Raw genomic sequence first — 19,577 nt, forward strand, 5'->3', positions numbered from 1 at the left:
CACAAATATTAACCATTTGCGACTTTTCAAAAAGAATAGCCCATATCATGTTTGTGGATTTCCTTGTTCAAGAATTCAAAGGATGTCATTTGAAACAAGTGGGCATCATCTTTCAGATTCATCAGTGGTTAATAAATGTCTTCCAATGAAATCTAAAGAACACATATGAGCGCAAAAGTCAGATGATCAGTATCTTTGTGGAAATATTGGAATGAAAATGATGAGAGGAGATTTTTCCTTTCATAATTTTTCTTTTATAATGCGAGATGAAATATTATTTATAAAAGAAAATCAACTTGATTTTTCTAATTTAAAGCCAAACTTTGTTTCGAATCTTATTTTAAAACTCTTTCTTTTATCATCAGTTGTGAAACATTGAAATAAATAATACACCGGTTTCAAAACACTATCAAATGCCCAAAAAATAATAAGAATCAAAATAAATGCAGTTTTTTTTTAAATTTTGAATTAGAATAAGAAAAACAATGCTTCAAGGGTTTCAGGTTTTGTTCAAATCAATGACACCTATTCGAAGCAATCAATACAAATACATATCATTCCTGAAGTTTTCATTCAAGGTGATATTTGATTCCATTTTCTTTTTCAACAAGTGATAAAAACAATTCTATAATTCATGTGACAGCTAAATTTCAAGGAAGCAAATTTTATACTAACTGAACATTTTTGCAATAACATTTCACTTAGTAATTGCTTTTGTTTCGTGAAATGACAACGATAACAACAAAACATTTATCCATGCAAATTAAAAAGATCCCAGAACATAACATTTATTTCTTAATCTCAATATTTGTTTGCTCTCCAAAACAGTCCCAAAATAAAAGAGGTGCTCAATTATTCTCCACGAAAGTTGTTTCTGAGCAAAACCAAAAAATTGAATGGAAAAAAGATATGGAAATAAGTGCATTTTAAAGGAAACTCATCGCACGACACATTAAACACAAAAATACCAAAAAAGATCTGTGCTCAAGGACTCCACACAAATTCCTCTTCTTGCTGTTTACCACAGCTTTGTAACAGCTCATAAATCTCCTCACAAAAATAAAAACAAAAGATAAATAAAAAAACCTAATTCTTAAATACTAATGATGCGACGATGTTCAATTTGAAATAAAAGTCTGGCTTCCAAATTACCCTGTGACCTGTTGGACTAATCTGTGAGAAAATGATTGCCTCAAGGCAACTCACAGATTCACCAACAAATCACTATTCTCAATCCATTCATCCTCACCATCCTGCACCAAGTATCCTCCATCTCTTTGGTGTTCTAATCCTGATTTTGGTATCTCAACAACCACTGCCTCCTTTAAGTGCAGCTTTCCCCACTTTTGCTGAAACTTGCTCTCGAATTGTTTGCCTTGCTGTCATCCTCCTGCTCCTCATCAATTATCGCGTCTGACATCGTGAGTGTGACCTCATTCTTCGAGAAGAACTTGATCAGCTCCTTCTTCACATCGCAAAGCGTTATTCGGTCTCTTCCATGCTGCAGCAAAGCTGCTGCCACCAGCCCTGCCTGCCTGCTCCCCGATATCACACCCATGTTTGGCCGCTCTCCATTCGCAATCTTCTGCCCTGCTGCATCTCCCTCATACTCTTCAAATGGAATTTTCAGAGATAGACACTCCCACAGCATCATCCCAACTGAAAACACCACCGACTCCTTTGTCGCACTCATCTTCTTGTTCATCTGCAGCTCTGGCGCCTTCCACCTCAGACACTCTTTTCTGTAGTATCCATCTTCCTCAAACGCAGATGAGGGTGGTGGGGAATCCTTCCCATTTCTATTCGACGACGAGCAAGCAGACGAAGATGTGATGATGGTGGAAGACGATATGGAAGTGGAGGAGGAATCAGAATCATCAGAAAAGCAGTCTGAGTGGAGAGCGATGGCGATTTCCATATGTTCAGAGAACAGGATGATATGAGGGCTCAGATTCGCCAGAGAAGGAAGATAATATTTATCATCCTCAAACGAGTGGAGCGCTCCATGCACCACCCAGAACAACAAATGCGCCCCTGTCACTTCCCGCTCCACCAGCGTCCCAATAGCCATCTCCTTCTTCTCGTTCTTTCCATGAAGCAGCATGAACAGCGAATCCCTCAGATCCACAATCAGTTTCACGTATGGAGACGAACAGCTCATTGCATCCACCAGATTCGACATGGATGAGGTGGTCGGGCACAGATCCTCCCCTCGAACAAAAGTCGAATCTGTATCTGAAGTGTCTGATGTTGAAGTGGATGAAATTGAAGGTGATGGTGATCTCTTTTGAATCTCTTCCTCCCACTCCTTCTCATCCACTTCCTCCAATACCCATTGAGGGATCTTGTCTGAATCTCTTCCAAGAATATATTCAGTCGATCCACTCTCAGACAGAAGATGCTCAGATGACTCTGAATGTCCCAAGCTTTTCTCATACACCCTCTTCTTTATCCTCTCTTCATTCTTTTTCTCTGCCTCCCTTTCAGCTCTTCTCCACTGATCTTCTGGTGACATCTCCATCGTCACCATCTCAAATGCTTTTGGATCCTTCCTCACTGTATCATTCACAATCTCTTCCAGTTCTTTTGTTCTGTTCTTTGCTTTCTTCCATCTGACGATAAATGCGACTGCAACAATTAAAACAAGAAACAAAATCACCATCAACATTACAGTGATCCACGAAAAATGATTTTCAGTTTTTCCTTTTGCAAGATAATCATTATTGTTCGTCTGTTCTTCTGTTCTATTCTTCAGAACAAACAGAGTGGTACGATGCTGCTCTCCCTTCCCTCCAAACACAATCGCAACCGAAACTTCTGCATCATTTGGCGCTGATGCAATTGTTGATGATGATATTGATCCCCTCACTTCCTTCTCTGAGACAAAGTCAGCTTCCGAAAACTCATGTCGCTCAACAGCTTCAGCATCTCCAATCCATGTGCTCACTTTGAACGACAACTCGCATGGAATCAGAACACTCCCCAAAAACCGAAGCTCCATAACACTTCCCTTCTCCTCGCTCTTTACTTCCTCTAAAACCGGAATAAACAGAGTTGAACTCCTCTCAGATGCTATTCCTTCAACTCTGCATCCTTCATTCAGAAACCAAAGAGAACTATTGTCCTTCATTCCATCTCCTCCCTTCAAACTCTCGATGTTCACCAACCCTTCACCTGAGCAGATGATGTTTCGCCTGACAGATGGAAACTTCACAATGTCTGGATTGTTGTTCAAAAACTCTCCCCTTTCAATCCTCATATCTCCTCCAGAAACGGACATTCCTCCATCTTTCGCATTTTTGATAGTTGTGAAAGACATGACAACAGATGAATCCTCAAAATGGACAACTGATCCATTCCACTCACACATTTCTTTTCCCGATGCATTCAATTCAGACTCTCTTTCTCCCTCATCTCCACTGAATGTGCACGACTCCAACTCCACAGCATTGCTTCTTTCACTTCGCAGCATCTTCCCTTTCTGCTCTCTTGATACACATTTGGCAAACGATATGTTTTGCATGCGCAGACCCCCCAAACAATTCGCAAATAACACTTCTCCCATTCCAGCTGTCATTGTGATGTTTTCAATCGAACACACAGAAAACGCACATTCACATTTATTCCTTTCATCTTCACTTTCTTTTCTATAACTATCTCCTTCAAAAGCAAATAATGCCCCACCATTGCACACAACATCTTGGCACTCGCTCTTTTCGATTGCCACCATCTCACAATCCTTTGCTGTTATCAACCCCAAAGAGCATTCAAGCGAAACCATCACCAATGAGGTGCAGCTCAGCTTCGATTTCTGTTCGCACACAATCATTGGAGACGATGATGAAACATGGCTCAATGTTACATTCTCCAATTCCAGATAACCCCCTGATGAAACATAAAGCAAAGTTGCATTCATCGCAAATGCATTATTGCGCTCATATGCTGTTCCGCTGAATGTGCACTTCGTCATTTCTGTTTTCCCTTGACCACACTCAACAAAGCGGAAATGATTCTTCAGAGACTCCGGATCCACAACAAAAGATATCCCCCGAAAAACAACTGATTCGGTGCACAACACCACACACGGACGAGTTCTCTCCAAATGTGTGTTCAGCCGAAGATATGCTGCTGTGGTTGTTCTCGATCTTATTGACGCGTCTGTCACATCCAGCTCTCCCTTGATGAGCCCTTCCCCAATCACAACAATCTGGCTTTCAAAATCGTGTGTGAGGTGGCTGACGGCAAATCCAAGCGATGCACACGGAAGCATCTGCGAGCCACAGTTCCTGCTGTCTTCGCTGGCCACTTCTCTGTCTGAGGTTGTGAATATCGTGTCATTCTGATATATCACAATGAATTCAATCAGGTTCACCGGCTCTCCGCACAGCTCTGTTCGGTCGATCCCATATATCGCATTCAGCCTGTTGTACTTCGATTCCCGCAGATCAAACAGGAACTGTGTCTCGTTGATCTGCTCCTTGATGCTGTAGCACTCCACAAACAGATCTCTTCCGATGTGTGCAATGTTCGAGCCAAACACAATGCTCTTGAACATCATGTCCAGGTCTCCTGCAAACACTGCCCCAACATACACCCCTCCTCCCCATCCGCTCTGAGCCGAGCAGCTGCTCAGTGTGATCGATGTGTCTCTCACATGCAGATATCCTCCTGAGCCCATGCAAAAATGGATTGCCCCTCCCTTCGGCGAATTGCTGCTCATGCACATCTTAAACACACTTGCATTAACATCCAATGCTGTTGCACTGCTGCTCTCCCCAAGATCAAAAACGCATCCATTTTCCCCGTTGTTCGTAATGTTCTTGAATTCGCTTTTCACAACAGTGATGGCCGATCTTCCATTCCCAATCTGCATCTTTCCCACTTGTTTGCCTCGTGTCCCAATGATGCTTCCATCTCTCATTTCGACCATCTCTGCTTTGAATCCCTCTATCACACATCCCACATCCACTGCCACTTCAAACAGACACTTTCCAATCGATGAGCTCACCACAGACAGTCTTTTCACAATCACACTTCCTCTCCTCACCACTGCATATGAAATCCCGCTGACTTGAGATGCTGACACTTTCATGCTGACTCCACAATCAATCATCTCCAGTTCCTCTCCCTCGCTCACAATCACTCCCCCTCTTTCATTCGCAAATCCCTCTCTCACCACAAATGAAATCCACTCAAACCTCAGTTTCCTTGTGTTTCGCATGCACACATCCACACCCTCCTCTCCAGAGCACTCGATGATCAGGCTTGCTGTTGATTGCTCCTCGTTTTCAGCACCAGCTGATTTCACCTCGAAGTCTGACAGAATCCCATCCTCCTCATATCTGCACTCTCCAGACACCACAATCGTTTTCTCATTTGTCTCAGTCAACAAATGCTCAATTCCATATCTCCAGCTCTGACACGGATCATTGGCACTTCCACACCGCAACAAGTCATATCCTCCTGCTCCCACATGCACTGTGCTGCTTCTGAATTCCACCAGAAACCGAAGCAGCGATGTTTCCCCGTGGATTGGATCTGCTCCCATCAGATCGTTATCATCACTTTCCATCTCGCTCAATGAGAAATTGAATGTCTCTGTTGTCACTGTGGTGTTCAGATCCCGGCATCCAACATACAGATGCTTTCCGATTGCTGCGAGGTTTGACAAAAAGAATGTGCCGTTCAATGAAATGCACTTGGGCTCTGTCGCTTCACTCCCATCAACAAACATTGCTCCTCCTTTCCCACTCTCTGCCTTGCATTCGCATCCTTCCATCCTGCACCCATCCACTTTTGCACAGTCTCTGCTTCCCAGTCTGATGCACATCAGCCCTCCTTCCTTCCCTGTTCTCGATTTCGCTTTTGTGAGTGTGCAGTTTTCTGCTCTCAGCGAGCCTTGAACTGCAAAGGGTGCATGCGAATGCTCTGTCAGTGAGGTGAAAGAACAGTTTTCAATGATAAGCCTGCCTCCCATCACTTTCACAATTCCATAATCTGTCAACATTCCACTGCTTTCGCTGATCGAGCAGTGGGTTATCATCAGTTCTGCACTTGTTGAAGATGACACAAAGATCGCCTGGATTGCAGATATCATTGAAGAGGGTATCTGGAAATTAATCGAGCGAAATTCAGCTGCTTTTGAATTCACAAACACACCATCCAACGCTCCGTTCTGCAATTCACCTGAAACATGAAGCTCGCATTCTTCTCCTTCAGACGGAGAGGCAATCACAAACGATGACACATCATATCCTCGGTCGACCTCAGCCACATTCTGGATGCGCAGCTCCCTCTTCTCTGCTCCCTCCAATGTGTTGCTGTACCCGCACCAAAACGAATGGCATGGATATGCTTCCTCACCACAGCCTACCATATCGTATCCTTCACTCGACACAACAACAATTGCAAGGTGTGCCTGAATCAGAAACAGCCTCAGATCCACTGGATCTTCAAATCTGGATGTGTCCACTCCCTTCACATCAACAGTGCTCTCATCGCTCCCACTTGTCAACTCGATGCAGAATCTGTCTGAGAGGATGGATGAATTCAGCTCAACACATTCAACAAACATGTCTTTCCCCACAAGCGCATCATTTTCTTTGAGAACAATATCTCTGAACAGGTAGTTGTTGGCATATCCTTCACTCATTGCAACAAACAGGCATCCTCCATATCCTCTTCCAACATCACTCACCCAGCTGCTCATCTGCACGTTTTCTATCCTCAGCTCATTTTCCTCACTCATTTCGCACAACCCAAAACTCCCATTCTTCGTGCTCGCTCCGCACCCTTCAACCACACATTCATCACTCATTGTCAATACAGATCCCTTGTTCAGAGTGATGATGCGCCCATTAATCGCATTCACCGAGCTCACATTCACTGCTTTGAACTTCCACTTCGCATAATCTCCACTCACAAACAAGCTCGCCTCTCCTGCCGAGATTTGTGAGATTGATGTGTTTCGACACGAAAACTCTCCTCCCTCGCAAAACACAATTCCCCAGCTGCCCCCAAATCCCAATCCAGCAAACTTCACAGAACTCAGCTCAACTGATCCACCGCTCTCTTGCACAATCCACCTTCCAACTTCCTCTCTTCCCTCTCCTTCTTCTCCAAACAAACAATTCACAACTGCACATCTTCCTTGGCTGATCATCAGAACCGAACTCAATGAATTCATTGCTGACAAAGCAGAAGCTGAAACAGCATATGTTGAGGCTTTTGCTGTTTCTGAAGTTAGCTTGAAATGCAGTCCTCGCAGAGAAAGCACAACTTCTGCATCGGAAACACACAGTTGACCACCTGGCTTAATCTCCAGCTCAGGCTTCGTGTTGTTCGCTCCATCAACGGTGAGTGTCTTGTTCGCATCAATAACCCCTTCCAGAAACGTGTTTCCTGCCAAACGGATTGTTGTGTGCAATTCAATCACAAACTTGAATGCATATTCCACATCTCTGCACGGCATTTCCTCGTGCCCACATCCATTGTTGTTCTGGAACAACCCATTCACAAAAACAATCTCTTCTCCTGCTGGAAACAGCATCACCAATATCGATGAACTGATGACTGCTCCTGATGTGTCATCAAACACCCAGAACCGTTCTCTCTCGTCAGACTCCTTAACTGTCTCTTCCCACAACTCCAGACGCAGCACCTTTCGAGGCTGGGGGCACACAACATACACATCTTTCCCTATTCCTGCCCTGTTGTCCACAAACTCGTTCTGCTTCATGCTGTACTCCACACTCGCAGCACAAAACTTCAGATACAATCCTCCTCCAAAGCTCTCTTCTCCCAACACTCCATTCCCTTCAAAACAGTTGTCTTCAACATTCAGTGTTCCTCCTGCTTTCACCTCCACACATCCGCACCCTCCTCTCCCGTTGTGCTCCAAACAGCTCACGTTGTTGAATGTGCTCCCCACTATTTCACATTTCCCTCCTTCTCCCACTACTCCAACAAATGCTCCTCCATCCCCTGCTTGCCTGCTGATATTCCACACATTCACACCCCTCATTTCAACTGCTCCACACTCCACAAATCTGATCATTGCGCAATCAGAAAGAGTTGTCATATTCATCCAAGTGTTGCTCACTTTGAATGATGAGCACCTTCTTCCACTCAACACCCCTTCAACACCAACAGCTGACACATTCTCCAGATTCGCTTCACTCAGCTCCATTTTTGAACCAACACCGCTTGCCTCCACCAACCCATGACCATCCACACAAACTCCTTTCACAGAAAAGCCCTCCATTGTCAGCTCTCCCCCTTGCACACTCACAAACGAATAGTTCATCTCCCCTGATTCGCTCTTCACAGAGCACTCCTTCAGCTTCAAAGAACATTCTGTGCACTTCAGAAAACATTTTCTGTGAGATGCAAACGACTGCGGCACACAGAACCAAATGCACTCAAAACTCGTGTTTTTCTTTGTCTCAATCATGCTGTCTGAGTCTCCCTCTCCATTCTCAATCACTTCTCGATCCCTTTCATCTCCCTGCACCTTTATCGTCATTTCTTGTGCATCAAGCACCAGAGGATTATCGAACACAAAATCTCGAAGAAGCACAATCTCAACATTTGCATCACTCGCTCGCCGTGTGGCTGCATATTTTATTCCCTCACACGGATAATCTTCGAATCCACACAACCGGTGGTTGCATCCCTTCTTCCCCACATACACTCCTCCGATGCTTTGACGGAAAAATACCACCAGTGGAATCAGCTTCTCATTTTCTCCATTTTCCATCCCCATCATATCTTCCAGAATCGGCCTCTCTTCAACAGCCTTTGGAAAGTCAAAATTCAGCGAGTTGACATTCACCACATCTGACAGATTCCCACACATCACAAACATATTGTTTCCTCCATTTTCTGCCTCGTTCGCATTCTCTTCCTTTCCAAACTGCACATCTTTCAATGCAAAATCCCTCCCTCCATCAATGCATTTCACAACCATCCCTCCACCCACTCCACTCAATGAATCTGATGCATCAGATGCATCACCATTCAGCGCCCTGCATTTTTCTGCAAGTATTTCATCGCCACTTCCTCCAATTCGAAGAACTGCTGTTTTTGACAGCTCCACAAAACATCCTCCCCCGCTCCCTCCATGAACAGAGCAGTTTTCCCAGCGAACTCCATTCAGCACCAGCTCCATCCCTTCATCCAACTTCCCAGACAGCCCACATCCACTCACCCAACTTCTCGTCAAGTTGCAGAACGAGCAGTTTCTCATATGCATGCTCTTCCCCATGTTGTCGAACAACAATGTTTTGCAAGAATCATCTGCAACCCCTTCCTCCACAACTGTTGTGTTCTCCACATTCATGGCTCCTCTCGATGAATATGATATCGTTCCTTCTGATGTTCCTGATCCCTTCATATTCGTCATTGTGCACCCCACGATCTCACAGGCGCCTTCCTCTGATATCCACACTGCTGAACCAGAATTGAACGTGATGTCTCTCATGCTCACGCCCCACAAAGTGAGAGTTCCGCCTGTGCACATAAACAGTGAGTATGCTGCTGAAAGCGACAACCGAATACTCAAACTGCACGAATCCACCCTCAGACTCCATTCTCGTGTGAACAACAAAGACAGTCTTCCGCCCAACCAAGAAGGCACAACAATCTTCACCCCTTTGATCAAGCATGTGCTGCTTGTCTCAATCATTCCATCTTGCTTTTTATCTGCATTCTCTCGAACGTCTATCTGCGAGTTGACTGAGGTTCCGTTGAACTCAAATGCGCCTTGAGACAGATTCGCCTCAGAACTCAGTGAAACAGCACTCGCGATCGCTGAGCTCAACCCGTCAGTGCTTGCCCATCGCGTTAAGACAAAGTCAATCGTGGCACAGCCATATCCTTCGTATCCACATCGGTCAAAGTCCTTTTTGTTATCTCCTCCAACAATCACTGGAAGAGGTGCTCCTCTCAGATACAAAACCAAAGGGATGGCATATGTGTCGTCTCCTCCTTCATATCCCACAAGCTCATCTTCATTCATGGTGTTTCTGCAGAACTCAAAGGTTATATTCGTCACAGATGTTGTGAAGTTCGGTGCTCTCAAAAACACATTGTGGCCATGCAAATCTGCATGGCATTCAGCAAACTCCAGAGCCTTCAGCACAAAATCCACTCCGCTGTTCTTCGCCTCAGCGAAAATTCCTCCACCTAACCCCCCACTCCCAGATGAGGAACGAGCTTCGCTCTTGCTCACCAGCACCAGCGAGCTCTTTCCAACATGAACAATTCCACCGCTCTCCATCGATAGCCACATCGCTCCACCATTTCCTTTTGTGCATTTCCCACTCACATTTCCGCCTTCCACATTCACCTCACACCTTGCTCCCACAATTCCATGAATAAAACACCCATCTCCAGTTTTCATTTCCAATCCGCTTGTGTTTGTTTCATTCACAAGAACATTTTTGGCTCTGAAAGCAACAATCACTGGCTGTGTGCTTCCACGTTCGCTCTCAAATCTGCTTGTACTTATTTTTGCAATCGATCCGTTGCTGGTCTCAATCAGTCCATGCTCCCCTGTGCAAACAACATCTGTGAAAACTGCTTGAATCATCGATATCTCAGCATTTGAGCCATCACAAGCCAGAAATGGCTGAGCTGAGAAACTCAGTTTTTCCACTCCAACATTGCTCAGAAGCGTCTTGCCATTCTTCACACTAACAAAACAGTATGGGATGGTCTGCTCATTTGAACATCCTTTCACAGAAGAAGATGTGATTTCCAATGAGCTTCCCTCTCCTTTTTCAACAACAAACACACTCGTCTGCTGCTGCTTCAGACTCTGCTCCAGAACAAACGCCACCAAGGTGATCTTCACACTGCTCCGAATCTCCACCATCTCATACAGGCGGCTTTCGTTTCCAACCATCTTCACCTCCGACTTCCCTTCCACTCCGCTCATGATATACCCTTTTTGTCTATCCAGCCTGAAACACTCTCCCCATGTGTAGCTTTTGTTGAACAGTATCGAGTTGCTGCTGCTTTCTTGCCCAAACCCATAATCCAGCGAACGGCACGGATACTTCACAAATCCACAAGCACTCACATCAAATCCTCCATCCCCAACACTCACTCTCGCTTCTCGTTGTTGAAGATAGAACACAAGTGGGATAGCTATGTTCAGAGTTGCTCCATCTTCGCCTTCGATGTCTTTCTCCCCAAAGAAGTCTGGATAGAATGGCAGACGCTCCTGAATCACACTTGTCTTCAGGCTTGGTGATGCAATGAACAGATGGCTTCCCCAGGTGGCACTATTCCACTCAAACTGCGGATTCACAATCTCAAAGTCATCCTCTGCATTCTCCAGCTGCAAATATATCCCTCCTCCTTTGCTCTTTCCCGCACTTCCATCCGGCTCATTGAATTGTGCAACACAGTTCATCACTTTCATCACTTTGTTTCCTGAGCTGACGTTCAAGTGGCTTCCTCCTGTTGTTTTCACCCACAGCGCTCCACCGTTTCCATTCATGCATTTGCACTCGCTTATCGTGGTGTTCCACAAATCACACTTCTCTCCGCTCTGTAGTATCTTCTCAACAATTGCCCCATTTCCTTCCATTCGATGAATCCTTGTGATGCTTCCGTTTCTCACATCAATGTTTCCTTCCCTCTCCCAGGCAAACAGGCTGCTCGACTCCAAGCACACGCCCTCAATGGAACAGCCTTCAAGAACTATCTCTCCCATTTCTGCGACAAAAAACGGCTTGGCAAACGAAGCATCCATGGAATCTGCACGGATTGAACACACCTTCAGATCAATCAGCCCATAATACCCTTCAACAATGAACAGCGACCCATCACGAGAGTTCCCTGAAGCATGAACAATCGTCCACCTGTCCAGCTCCAGACTCCCGCTTCCAACACTGAATAGACACCCACTTCCAACATTCGATGACACAGTCACATCTGTCACTGCATCGTCTTTTTCAAATTGGATTTCAAGCCCAAATACACTGATATTGCTCTCCACTAATTTTGAGCTGCACACCACAATCGCTTTATGTTTGTGGCTCACCCACTGTGTCAAAGCAAAGCCAATGGTCTTGCATCTACTGTTGCTTGCTCCACATCCCGAGATATCCTTTCCATCCGTTGAATCAATGTGAAGAGGATTGTGTATTTCTGGAACATCTGGCAGCCACCCTTGCTTTAGTTCTCCACAATACACCCGCCCTGCAGACTCTGATGTCGAATAGGAACAAACAATCCATTCTTTTGTCACTTGCTCTGTGAAATTTCCTTCAATATGAATGTCATGCCCTTTCTTGTTGAACGAAGTGTTATTCATAAAAAAGCAAAACAAAAATAGGCAAATTGTTTTTTCATTAATTTCATTGGTAATTGTTCCTGCACTCCCTTCGTTCACTTTTGAATTTTCAAATAGGCAATTCTCAAAATTTGAAAATGTTCCAGCATTCACATGAATTGAACCAGATCTCAATATCGCAGTGTTTTTTTCAAATTCACAACCAATTACATCCAATTTTGTGTGTTTCTCAACATTCAACGCACCTCCTCCATGAGACGAGTTGCAATTGTGAAAAACACATTTTTTCAGATATGGATTTTTTTGAAAAATTGCCATTGCACCACCGTAAGGAGATCGTGAAGGACAATTGCACCAACACCTTTCAAACGTCGTGTTGATAGTGACACTATTTCCAGAACCATAACAATAAACAGCTCCTCCTCGTGGGTATTCATCTCCACTGTAAGTGATTGAGCAATTCTCAAACAAACAATCCACGAGAGTCAGTGATGCGCTTCCTTTAATACAAATCGCACTTCCATTGCGCAAGGAGGATGTGCAATTTATGAATGAGCAACTCTCATATTCAATTATTCCGTTGTCGAATGTGTCGAGAGAACTCGAGAATGTCTTGTTTCTTATCGGATCATGCGATTTCTCGAATGATATGTTCCTTGCACAAAACTCAATCATGCTCTTTGCTTTTTCAACATTATTGCAAAACACATTGTCGCATTCATTTATTTCGCAATTTGAAATGAAGGACTTCTGAAAGCACACATTTTCTTTCCTGACTCCTGTCTCTTTGTGTGCGATGCATGAAGTGATGTTGAAAAATGCAACATTATCAATTGCAGTAAACAGCATTGTTGATGATCCCAGTGCAGATAAAAAAGGCATCATCATCATTGAAGAAAACAATGAATCCTCCAAAAACACTTTTTCTCTCATATTCAGGTGGTTCACATTGTCATTCCAAGTGACAAATGAAGTCACTTCTGTGTTTTCGTATTTCATTAGCAGTGTGATATTTCTGATTTTGATATCGCCTTCATTCATTCGAAAAAGGGTATTGAATGATCCTCTTTCAAAAACAGCCTTTGTATCTTCTATTTGGAGAAACGAATCTGAAGCAGATACACAGAAAGCATGCTTCTCGCCCCTGAAGAACATTAACCTTCTTTCTCGAAGTGTTGAATTTTCCACTCTGAAATGCGTTGATATTGAGGTTTGGTCGAATAATGCATTTCTTTTCTCAAATAAGTCGGGAAAAGCGATGCTTCTTCGAATATTCCCCTCACAAATGTTTTCTTTAGGAAAAATAAAATCATGATTGGAAGAGGCATCATTGATGACGCTGATATCTTCTTTTTCAATAATCATATCTTTGTTGTTCAATCCCATCTTTATTTGAAGTGAAAACGATGTTGCCCATATTAAAAGTGTCAGTTGGATAAGTGGCATCATTGTGCGGAACATTAAAGCTTGTCCAATTCTGTAAAATTAAGAAATAAAAATTAAACAATGAGAAAATTTTTATTAAGGGTCCTCTAAAAAAATTATTTTGTTGATCTTATTATTAAATGTCAATAAATGAAAAATATAAAGAACTTAATGATTTATTGAGGAAATGTGACGAATGAAGTTTCTGGGCATTTTTCTATGTCATTGATCCTTTTGAAAATGAATTACAAACTTTTCACTCAGATATATATATTTCACTTTGCATTTTTGGTTTTTTTTTTTCAGTAATTATTCAATCCATAAATGTACATAAGGGTGTCAGATTTTTTGTGATATGATTTCGAAAAATGTTCGGACATTTCTTGATATATTTCAGAAAAAAAAATTATCATTCCTTCATATTTGATGTAAAAAAAAAATAAAATGATCTTTTTTCAAAGAAAAATTGTCAATTTCAAGAAAAATGATGATTGTACTGTGCTTTTGTCATTCATTTTCATTTTTAATGAAAAATTGAAAAATCTTGAAAAATAACATAACAAAAATGATCTTTTCGACCAATATTTTATTATGAATAATATGTCTCCAAAAGAACCTGAATTACTGCAAATAAAAGCTGCTGAAGGTGAACAACTTAGCGTTATTGGATCTACAAATAAATTTTATTTGCCAGACACTTTGGCTCACAAGTTATTTACAAATGATTCTAATGAAAACAGTGTTTTGTTATTTGAAGTTTCAGTAACCGAGGGAAAAGGGCGCGTATTTCTTGGAATTCAGGGTTTTACTCCACTGACAATGGGGATTGTACCACCTTGGGTGCTTAACGTTTTAAAAGCAGAGTCTGGAGTATATGTCACCCTTCGTCGAATAAAGTCAATTCCAGCTTGCACTTCAATAAAACTAAAACCGCTTGAATCTCGCTATTTCGAAGAAATTATAGACGAAGGTTTTGCATTGCAAAATGCATTATCTGGAAACTATAGTGCTGTTGAGGCAGGAAATATTATTGAATTAAGTTTTGGGCTTCGAAATTACAGAGTACAGGTTGCAAAAACCGAGCCTTCAAACGTTGTTTCACTTTTGGATTGCGATCCTGTTTGCACTATTGATGAGGAATTTAAGGAGATTCTTCACGCTCCTTTGGAACTTGATGTACCAAAAAATTCGGATGTGAAGGCTGGAGAGTACACATTCTTCCGATTACAGACACCTGAATCAAAGAAGATTCGCATAGAAATTTCAACGTCTATAGGAAGCACATGCTTGTTTGCATCTCGATTGGATAAATTTCCAAAGAGAGAAAGATTTATGTGGTCAACCATCTTGATTGACAATGAAGAAATTGTTGTATCTCCAAAGTCAGAATCGTTGCTATCTATGAAGAGGAAGGCTGATTCACTATTTAAATTAAACAAAGAAAATGAAGGAGGAGGAGAAACTCAGAAAGATGAAGAAAAGAAAGCTGAAGAAATTGTAGATTTGTATATTAGTGTATACGGTTACAAAGAAGACTCAGAATTTACATTGCGAGCAACAGAAACGGATGAAGAAGACCCAGTTGAGCTGGAAAGAAAAGAGAAAATGAAAGCGGAAGAAGAATCAGAATCAGATTACAATGACAATGAGAGCGATGATGATGATGAATCAAAGGAAGAAGAAGAAGAAGAAAATGCTTGTGAAAATGAAAAGAAAAAGGATGAATCGGAAGTTGTTGAAGAAGTGATCGAGTACGTTGTAGAAGCGGAGGAAGGGGAGGAAGGAGGAGAAGAAGTGGAGTATGTCTATGAGTATGAAGAAGAAGAAAAGGAAGATGAACAAATTGCAAAAAAAGCAAAGGAATTTGTTGTATACAACCCTCCTTCGCCTCCGCCTGGTCAAAGGAGCCTATTTCCAGATGATTCTTCTCAACAAACTTCCTCTTCATCCAAGCTATCCTCCTCCTCCTCCTCCTCCTCCTCCTCTTGTTCTTCTTCTTCTTCTTCTTCTTCTTCTTCTTCTTCTTCTTCTTCACCTTCGTTAGATCAATGTCCGAATTGTCATGTTCGTCTTTCTCCCTTGCAATTATTGAGCCATGTTCGATATTGTAGAAAAACAACAGCTATTTGTCCTGTGTGCAAGAAGCGATTGAAGCCTGAGCAACTCAACAAGCATGTGGATATGCTCCACACAAAAGTGAAATGCTTATGTGGCATCGAAATGTATCCGCCTTCGATACCACGCCACACAGCGCTGTCCTGTTCAGAGCGTCCGGCTGTGTGTGACATCTGCCAGCTGACTTTCACCCATCGCTTACTATCTTCACACCAGCTGCGATGCTTTGAAACGAACTACGCCTGCAGAATGTGTGGATTGCGTGTTTTGGGGAGGAACATGAAGAGCCACATCAGAAATGTGCATGTTTTGGGCTTGGTAGAAGGAAGAGGGCGTGGAAAATGCATCGGAGGAAAATTTGGTGCTTCTTCTGTTGGATCGCAATCTTATTCTTCGAAGCAGAAAGAAAAACACAATACAAAGCCACTCGGATCGCTTATGTGTCAGACACAAAGAAATACTGTTGAAGAAGAAGATCTGAGGCGTGCAATTGAGGCATCAGCATTGGTGTGCCCGTATTGTAGCCGAGGCGGATGGGCAAACTTTGAAGAGTTACAAATTCACATGGTGACATCTCACGTTGAACAGATTTCTTGAACATTTATCGAGAAATTTTTTGCTTTTTGATCAAATTTTAATTTAATTTAAAATAAAATACTATGCTTCAATTCATTGCTGAATGATAATTTCTTTATTACATTGTTATTTAATCCTTATATGACTTATTCCTTCAACTTTGCATTTTTCTCAAAATACTTGGGCATTTGTGGTGATTTATCTTCCTTTCGTTTTTTTTTTTTTTTTTAAGTTTGTAATTACAAAATTTTTCAAATTGGCTGTTTTCGTTTTTTATTAACTTTTTTCTTAGATTATTTTAATTTTCATTTTCTTTCATTCTTTAATATTTATTTGATTGTTTGATTCATCATTGCCTTTTATTTTTTGATTTGCTTCCAAAGCCTTCGCATTTTAAATGAAAAAAAAAAGCACTTTTTGAATTTTCTAACTCATATTACACATGTATATATATCAACCCAAATTTATTTGATTCTAAAAAGTTGTATAATCTCTCTCTTTCACTTAAAAGCTGTTAGCGTTGAAATGAAGCTGTTTGAAAAACAATAATTGAGAAATTTGAAAGTTAACCATATAAAACAATGTTGTTGTATGAGCCTCAATCTTCTTCACGCATTCAAGAAAATGTAATTAACATATGAGGCTATCATTCAAATCTACTATGTTCCGATAAAAAAATTTTTAAATAATCTACAGTAGCAATCACATTTCAAAATCATTCACCATATTGCCCTGGAAGTAAAGTCATTCGATATAATCCTTCTGGCTTGGCTAATTTCTCGTTGCTTTCTTCTTCAGAAAAAATAGCCTCGTTTAAAAGATTTGCCTCTTTCTTTTTCCCTTTACTTAACACTAAAAAAGCATTGAAAAATGTATTTTTGTGATGAAATATATAAAAAGATTCAAACTTTGTTGCTTAATTCCTAAACTTGCAAAATCCAAAAAATCATTGACGTCTTTCCCTTCTATTCTCAACTGTATGCATTCGCTTATTATTTTTTCGCACTTTATTTTAAATTAGAATAAAAAAAACAAAATTTATTGTAAAAGATAACCAGATTAAGATTTCAAGGTTTCATAAATTTTGTGTTGCACCTTTTCACATATAGCAGAAGAAAGCTCGTGTAAGCATTGCTCCAGTTTTCCAGTTCTACATTCTTCAATGGTATGTTTTTGAATGGTCTTATACTCATCAATCATATTTTCATGAAGCTTGAATCCGAGTGTTCACATAAAATAAATAAAATATAATTAATAACATTATTTTAATTTTAAATATATTGTTTTTAAATACAATTTTTAAAATATTATTATCCAACATCTCAGAGTCATCTGGCATGCTAGATGATTTGATTGAATTAGTAACTGAAGACTTATTTTCATTTTGTATATATTCCATCAGCGACGATGTTTCATTACACGATCCTGCATTTGAAAATTGAATTGAAAAATCAATTGAAGGAAGAGACATTTTTATTATGCTAATGATCAATTTTAAAAAATTCTTTGTTATCCTTCTTTTTTTGCAACAGTTGGAAAAACATATGAAATAAAGTTCACAAATTATTATCTTTTAACATGTTCTATTTGTTAAATTCTGTTCATTCAATCAATTATATCTTTTAAAAATTTAGTCAAAAAATGTTTTGAATACAAAAATTTTGTTTTTAAATTGCTTCATGCAAAACTTGCATTATTAACATATTATTTATCGAGTGTTTATTTTCATCTTTATCTTATGCAAATTATTATTTGCGAAGTTCGAAACATATTAAATCAAATGTTCTAATTCTCTGTATTTTCAAAATACTGATATATTTTTTTAATTGTGTTTCGATAATACAAATTGAATATTTGAAGATAAAAACTTTTTTTTTATGTTCTATTTTAGCCTATTGTTTTTGGAACACAAAAGGTTTTTCTTTTTTCTTTAATAAAAAATAATAATATTTTTGAATCGAAAAACAGTAAAGATTGATTTATTACTTTGCATTTCAGGATAGTCTGCCCATAGAATTTTAAATAATATTATGATGGTTAATAATAATAAATTTTAATTGTATTTCCTCCTTTTAAACAAGTTGAAAACATAAATTTAAAATTAAAACGTAAAATTTCAAAATATAAAAAACATAAACATCTAATAACAAACAAAATAAAATTGCAAAATGAGATGATTCAAAAAAACTTTTGAAGAGCTCGTCTTGACCAAATTAATCAAGATTATTTTATTTTATTTAATGCGATGTTTACGACGTGACATGAGGCTTGTATCAGAGTAAAGAGATACAGGCTTATAAGGAGTTGATTCTTTAAACTGCAGCAAAGAACTAATGCTGAAGATACTGAAGATTATCAGATAAATGGCAGATGGAAGAACTTCAAAAACAGTTGCTTTTGCAAACCAAACCCAATGTAGAGTTGAACTGAAAATCGAGAAAAATAACAAGAAAAATGAAAATTTTTCAAAATTAACAAAATTAAGTTTAGCTCAAAATCATGAAAATTTCAAACCAGTCATCATTTAAGCTGCAATATTCTGTGGCAGATAATAATTTCTCGCTTATTGGAGACATGTTATAAAATGATAGTATTGAAAAAACAAGATGAACAAAGTTGATTGCAACAAGGAAGAATGTGAGAAAAGTTAGCAGCGATAGTTTCCATTTTGCCACAGACATAAATGCAGGACTTGCTGCGACTTTTGAAAATCCAACACCGCTCATGATCATTGATAAAATTATAGCAGAGTAAGTACAAGCTTCACTAAGCTCGAGCATGCGATCAAAAATGCCTGTCTCTTCATCGTGAGTAGCCTTATTCAAATCATGTTCAATTATTTCAAATAAATAGATAAATATTCATAAAGAAAAATAAAAATAAAAGCAATTTCATACAGTATCAATAATACAGGCACATAGCGAGAGCATAAAAAATAATCCAAAGAAGCTAAACACAAATGTTGAATAAAATGTTCGTTTTGCTTGAGTTTTGAACAAAGGAATAGAGTAACTTTTACTCAGCCAAAGAATGAAAAATTGCCAAGGTAATCCAGAAAAATAAGGTGGAAGCGCAGTACATAAAAATGAATATGCAAATGATGTGTAGGGAAAAGGAACAAGGAACAAAAAACTTCGAATTAAGAAATACAGCGTCA

General features: G+C 40.2%; 4 protein-coding genes across 4 annotated transcripts; 1 reads left to right on the top strand and 3 right to left on the bottom strand.

The window, feature by feature from the left end:
• Positions 1–1,324: 1,324 nt before the first annotated feature.
• On the bottom strand, positions 1,325–12,325 carry MONOS_2023 (uncharacterized protein; the record flags this gene model as incomplete). The annotated part of the gene is made up of 1 exon (XM_067871915.1): positions 1,325–12,325. The coding sequence occupies one exon, from the start codon at positions 12,323–12,325 to the stop codon at positions 1,325–1,327; it is 11,001 nt and encodes a 3,666-aa protein (XP_067733615.1).
• A 2,004-nt stretch (positions 12,326–14,329) lies between these two features.
• MONOS_2024 (putative Ubiquitin fusion degradation protein UFD1) lies at positions 14,330–16,901 on the top strand (the record flags this gene model as incomplete). The annotated part of the gene is made up of 1 exon (XM_067871916.1): positions 14,330–16,901. One exon carries the CDS (start codon positions 14,330–14,332, stop codon positions 16,439–16,441), a length of 2,112 nt encoding a protein of 703 aa, XP_067733616.1. The 3' UTR covers positions 16,442–16,901.
• A 234-nt stretch (positions 16,902–17,135) lies between these two features.
• Positions 17,136–17,759, bottom strand: MONOS_2025 (uncharacterized protein; the record flags this gene model as incomplete). The annotated part of the gene is made up of 4 exons (XM_067871917.1): positions 17,136–17,272; positions 17,329–17,425; positions 17,516–17,632; positions 17,715–17,759. The coding sequence occupies 4 exons, from the start codon at positions 17,757–17,759 to the stop codon at positions 17,136–17,138; spliced, it is 396 nt and encodes a 131-aa protein (XP_067733617.1).
• Positions 17,760–18,482: 723 nt separating this feature from the next.
• Positions 18,483–19,377, bottom strand: MONOS_17111 (uncharacterized protein). The gene is made up of 3 exons (XM_067870000.1): positions 19,318–19,377; positions 18,935–19,236; positions 18,483–18,846 (listed from the first exon to the last, which is right to left on the bottom strand). The coding sequence occupies exons 1-3, from the start codon at positions 19,348–19,350 to the stop codon at positions 18,654–18,656; spliced, it is 528 nt and encodes a 175-aa protein (XP_067733618.1). The 5' UTR covers positions 19,351–19,377; the 3' UTR covers positions 18,483–18,653.
• Between the last annotated feature and the right edge of the window lie 200 nt (positions 19,378–19,577).

The sequence above is a fragment of the Monocercomonoides exilis genome, assembly GCF_001643675.1.
Source record: "Monocercomonoides exilis strain PA203 chromosome Unknown scaffold7-2047599, whole genome shotgun sequence".
In the NCBI taxonomy this organism is placed as follows: domain Eukaryota; phylum Preaxostyla; order Oxymonadida; family Polymastigidae; genus Monocercomonoides; species Monocercomonoides exilis.

Bases quoted from the DNA above. Each gene is read 5' to 3' on its own strand.
- MONOS_17111 (XM_067870000.1), bottom strand. From the start codon at position 19,350: ATGCTCTCGCTATGTGCCTGTATTATTGATACT. The intron at 19,237-19,317 runs GTATGAAATTGC...GATTTGAATAAG, and splicing joins GTGCCTGTATTATTGATACT to GCTACTCACGATGAAGAGAC. The intron at 18,847-18,934 runs GTTTGAAATTTT...CTCGATTTTCAG, and splicing joins TGCAGCTTAAATGATGACTG to TTCAACTCTACATTGGGTTT.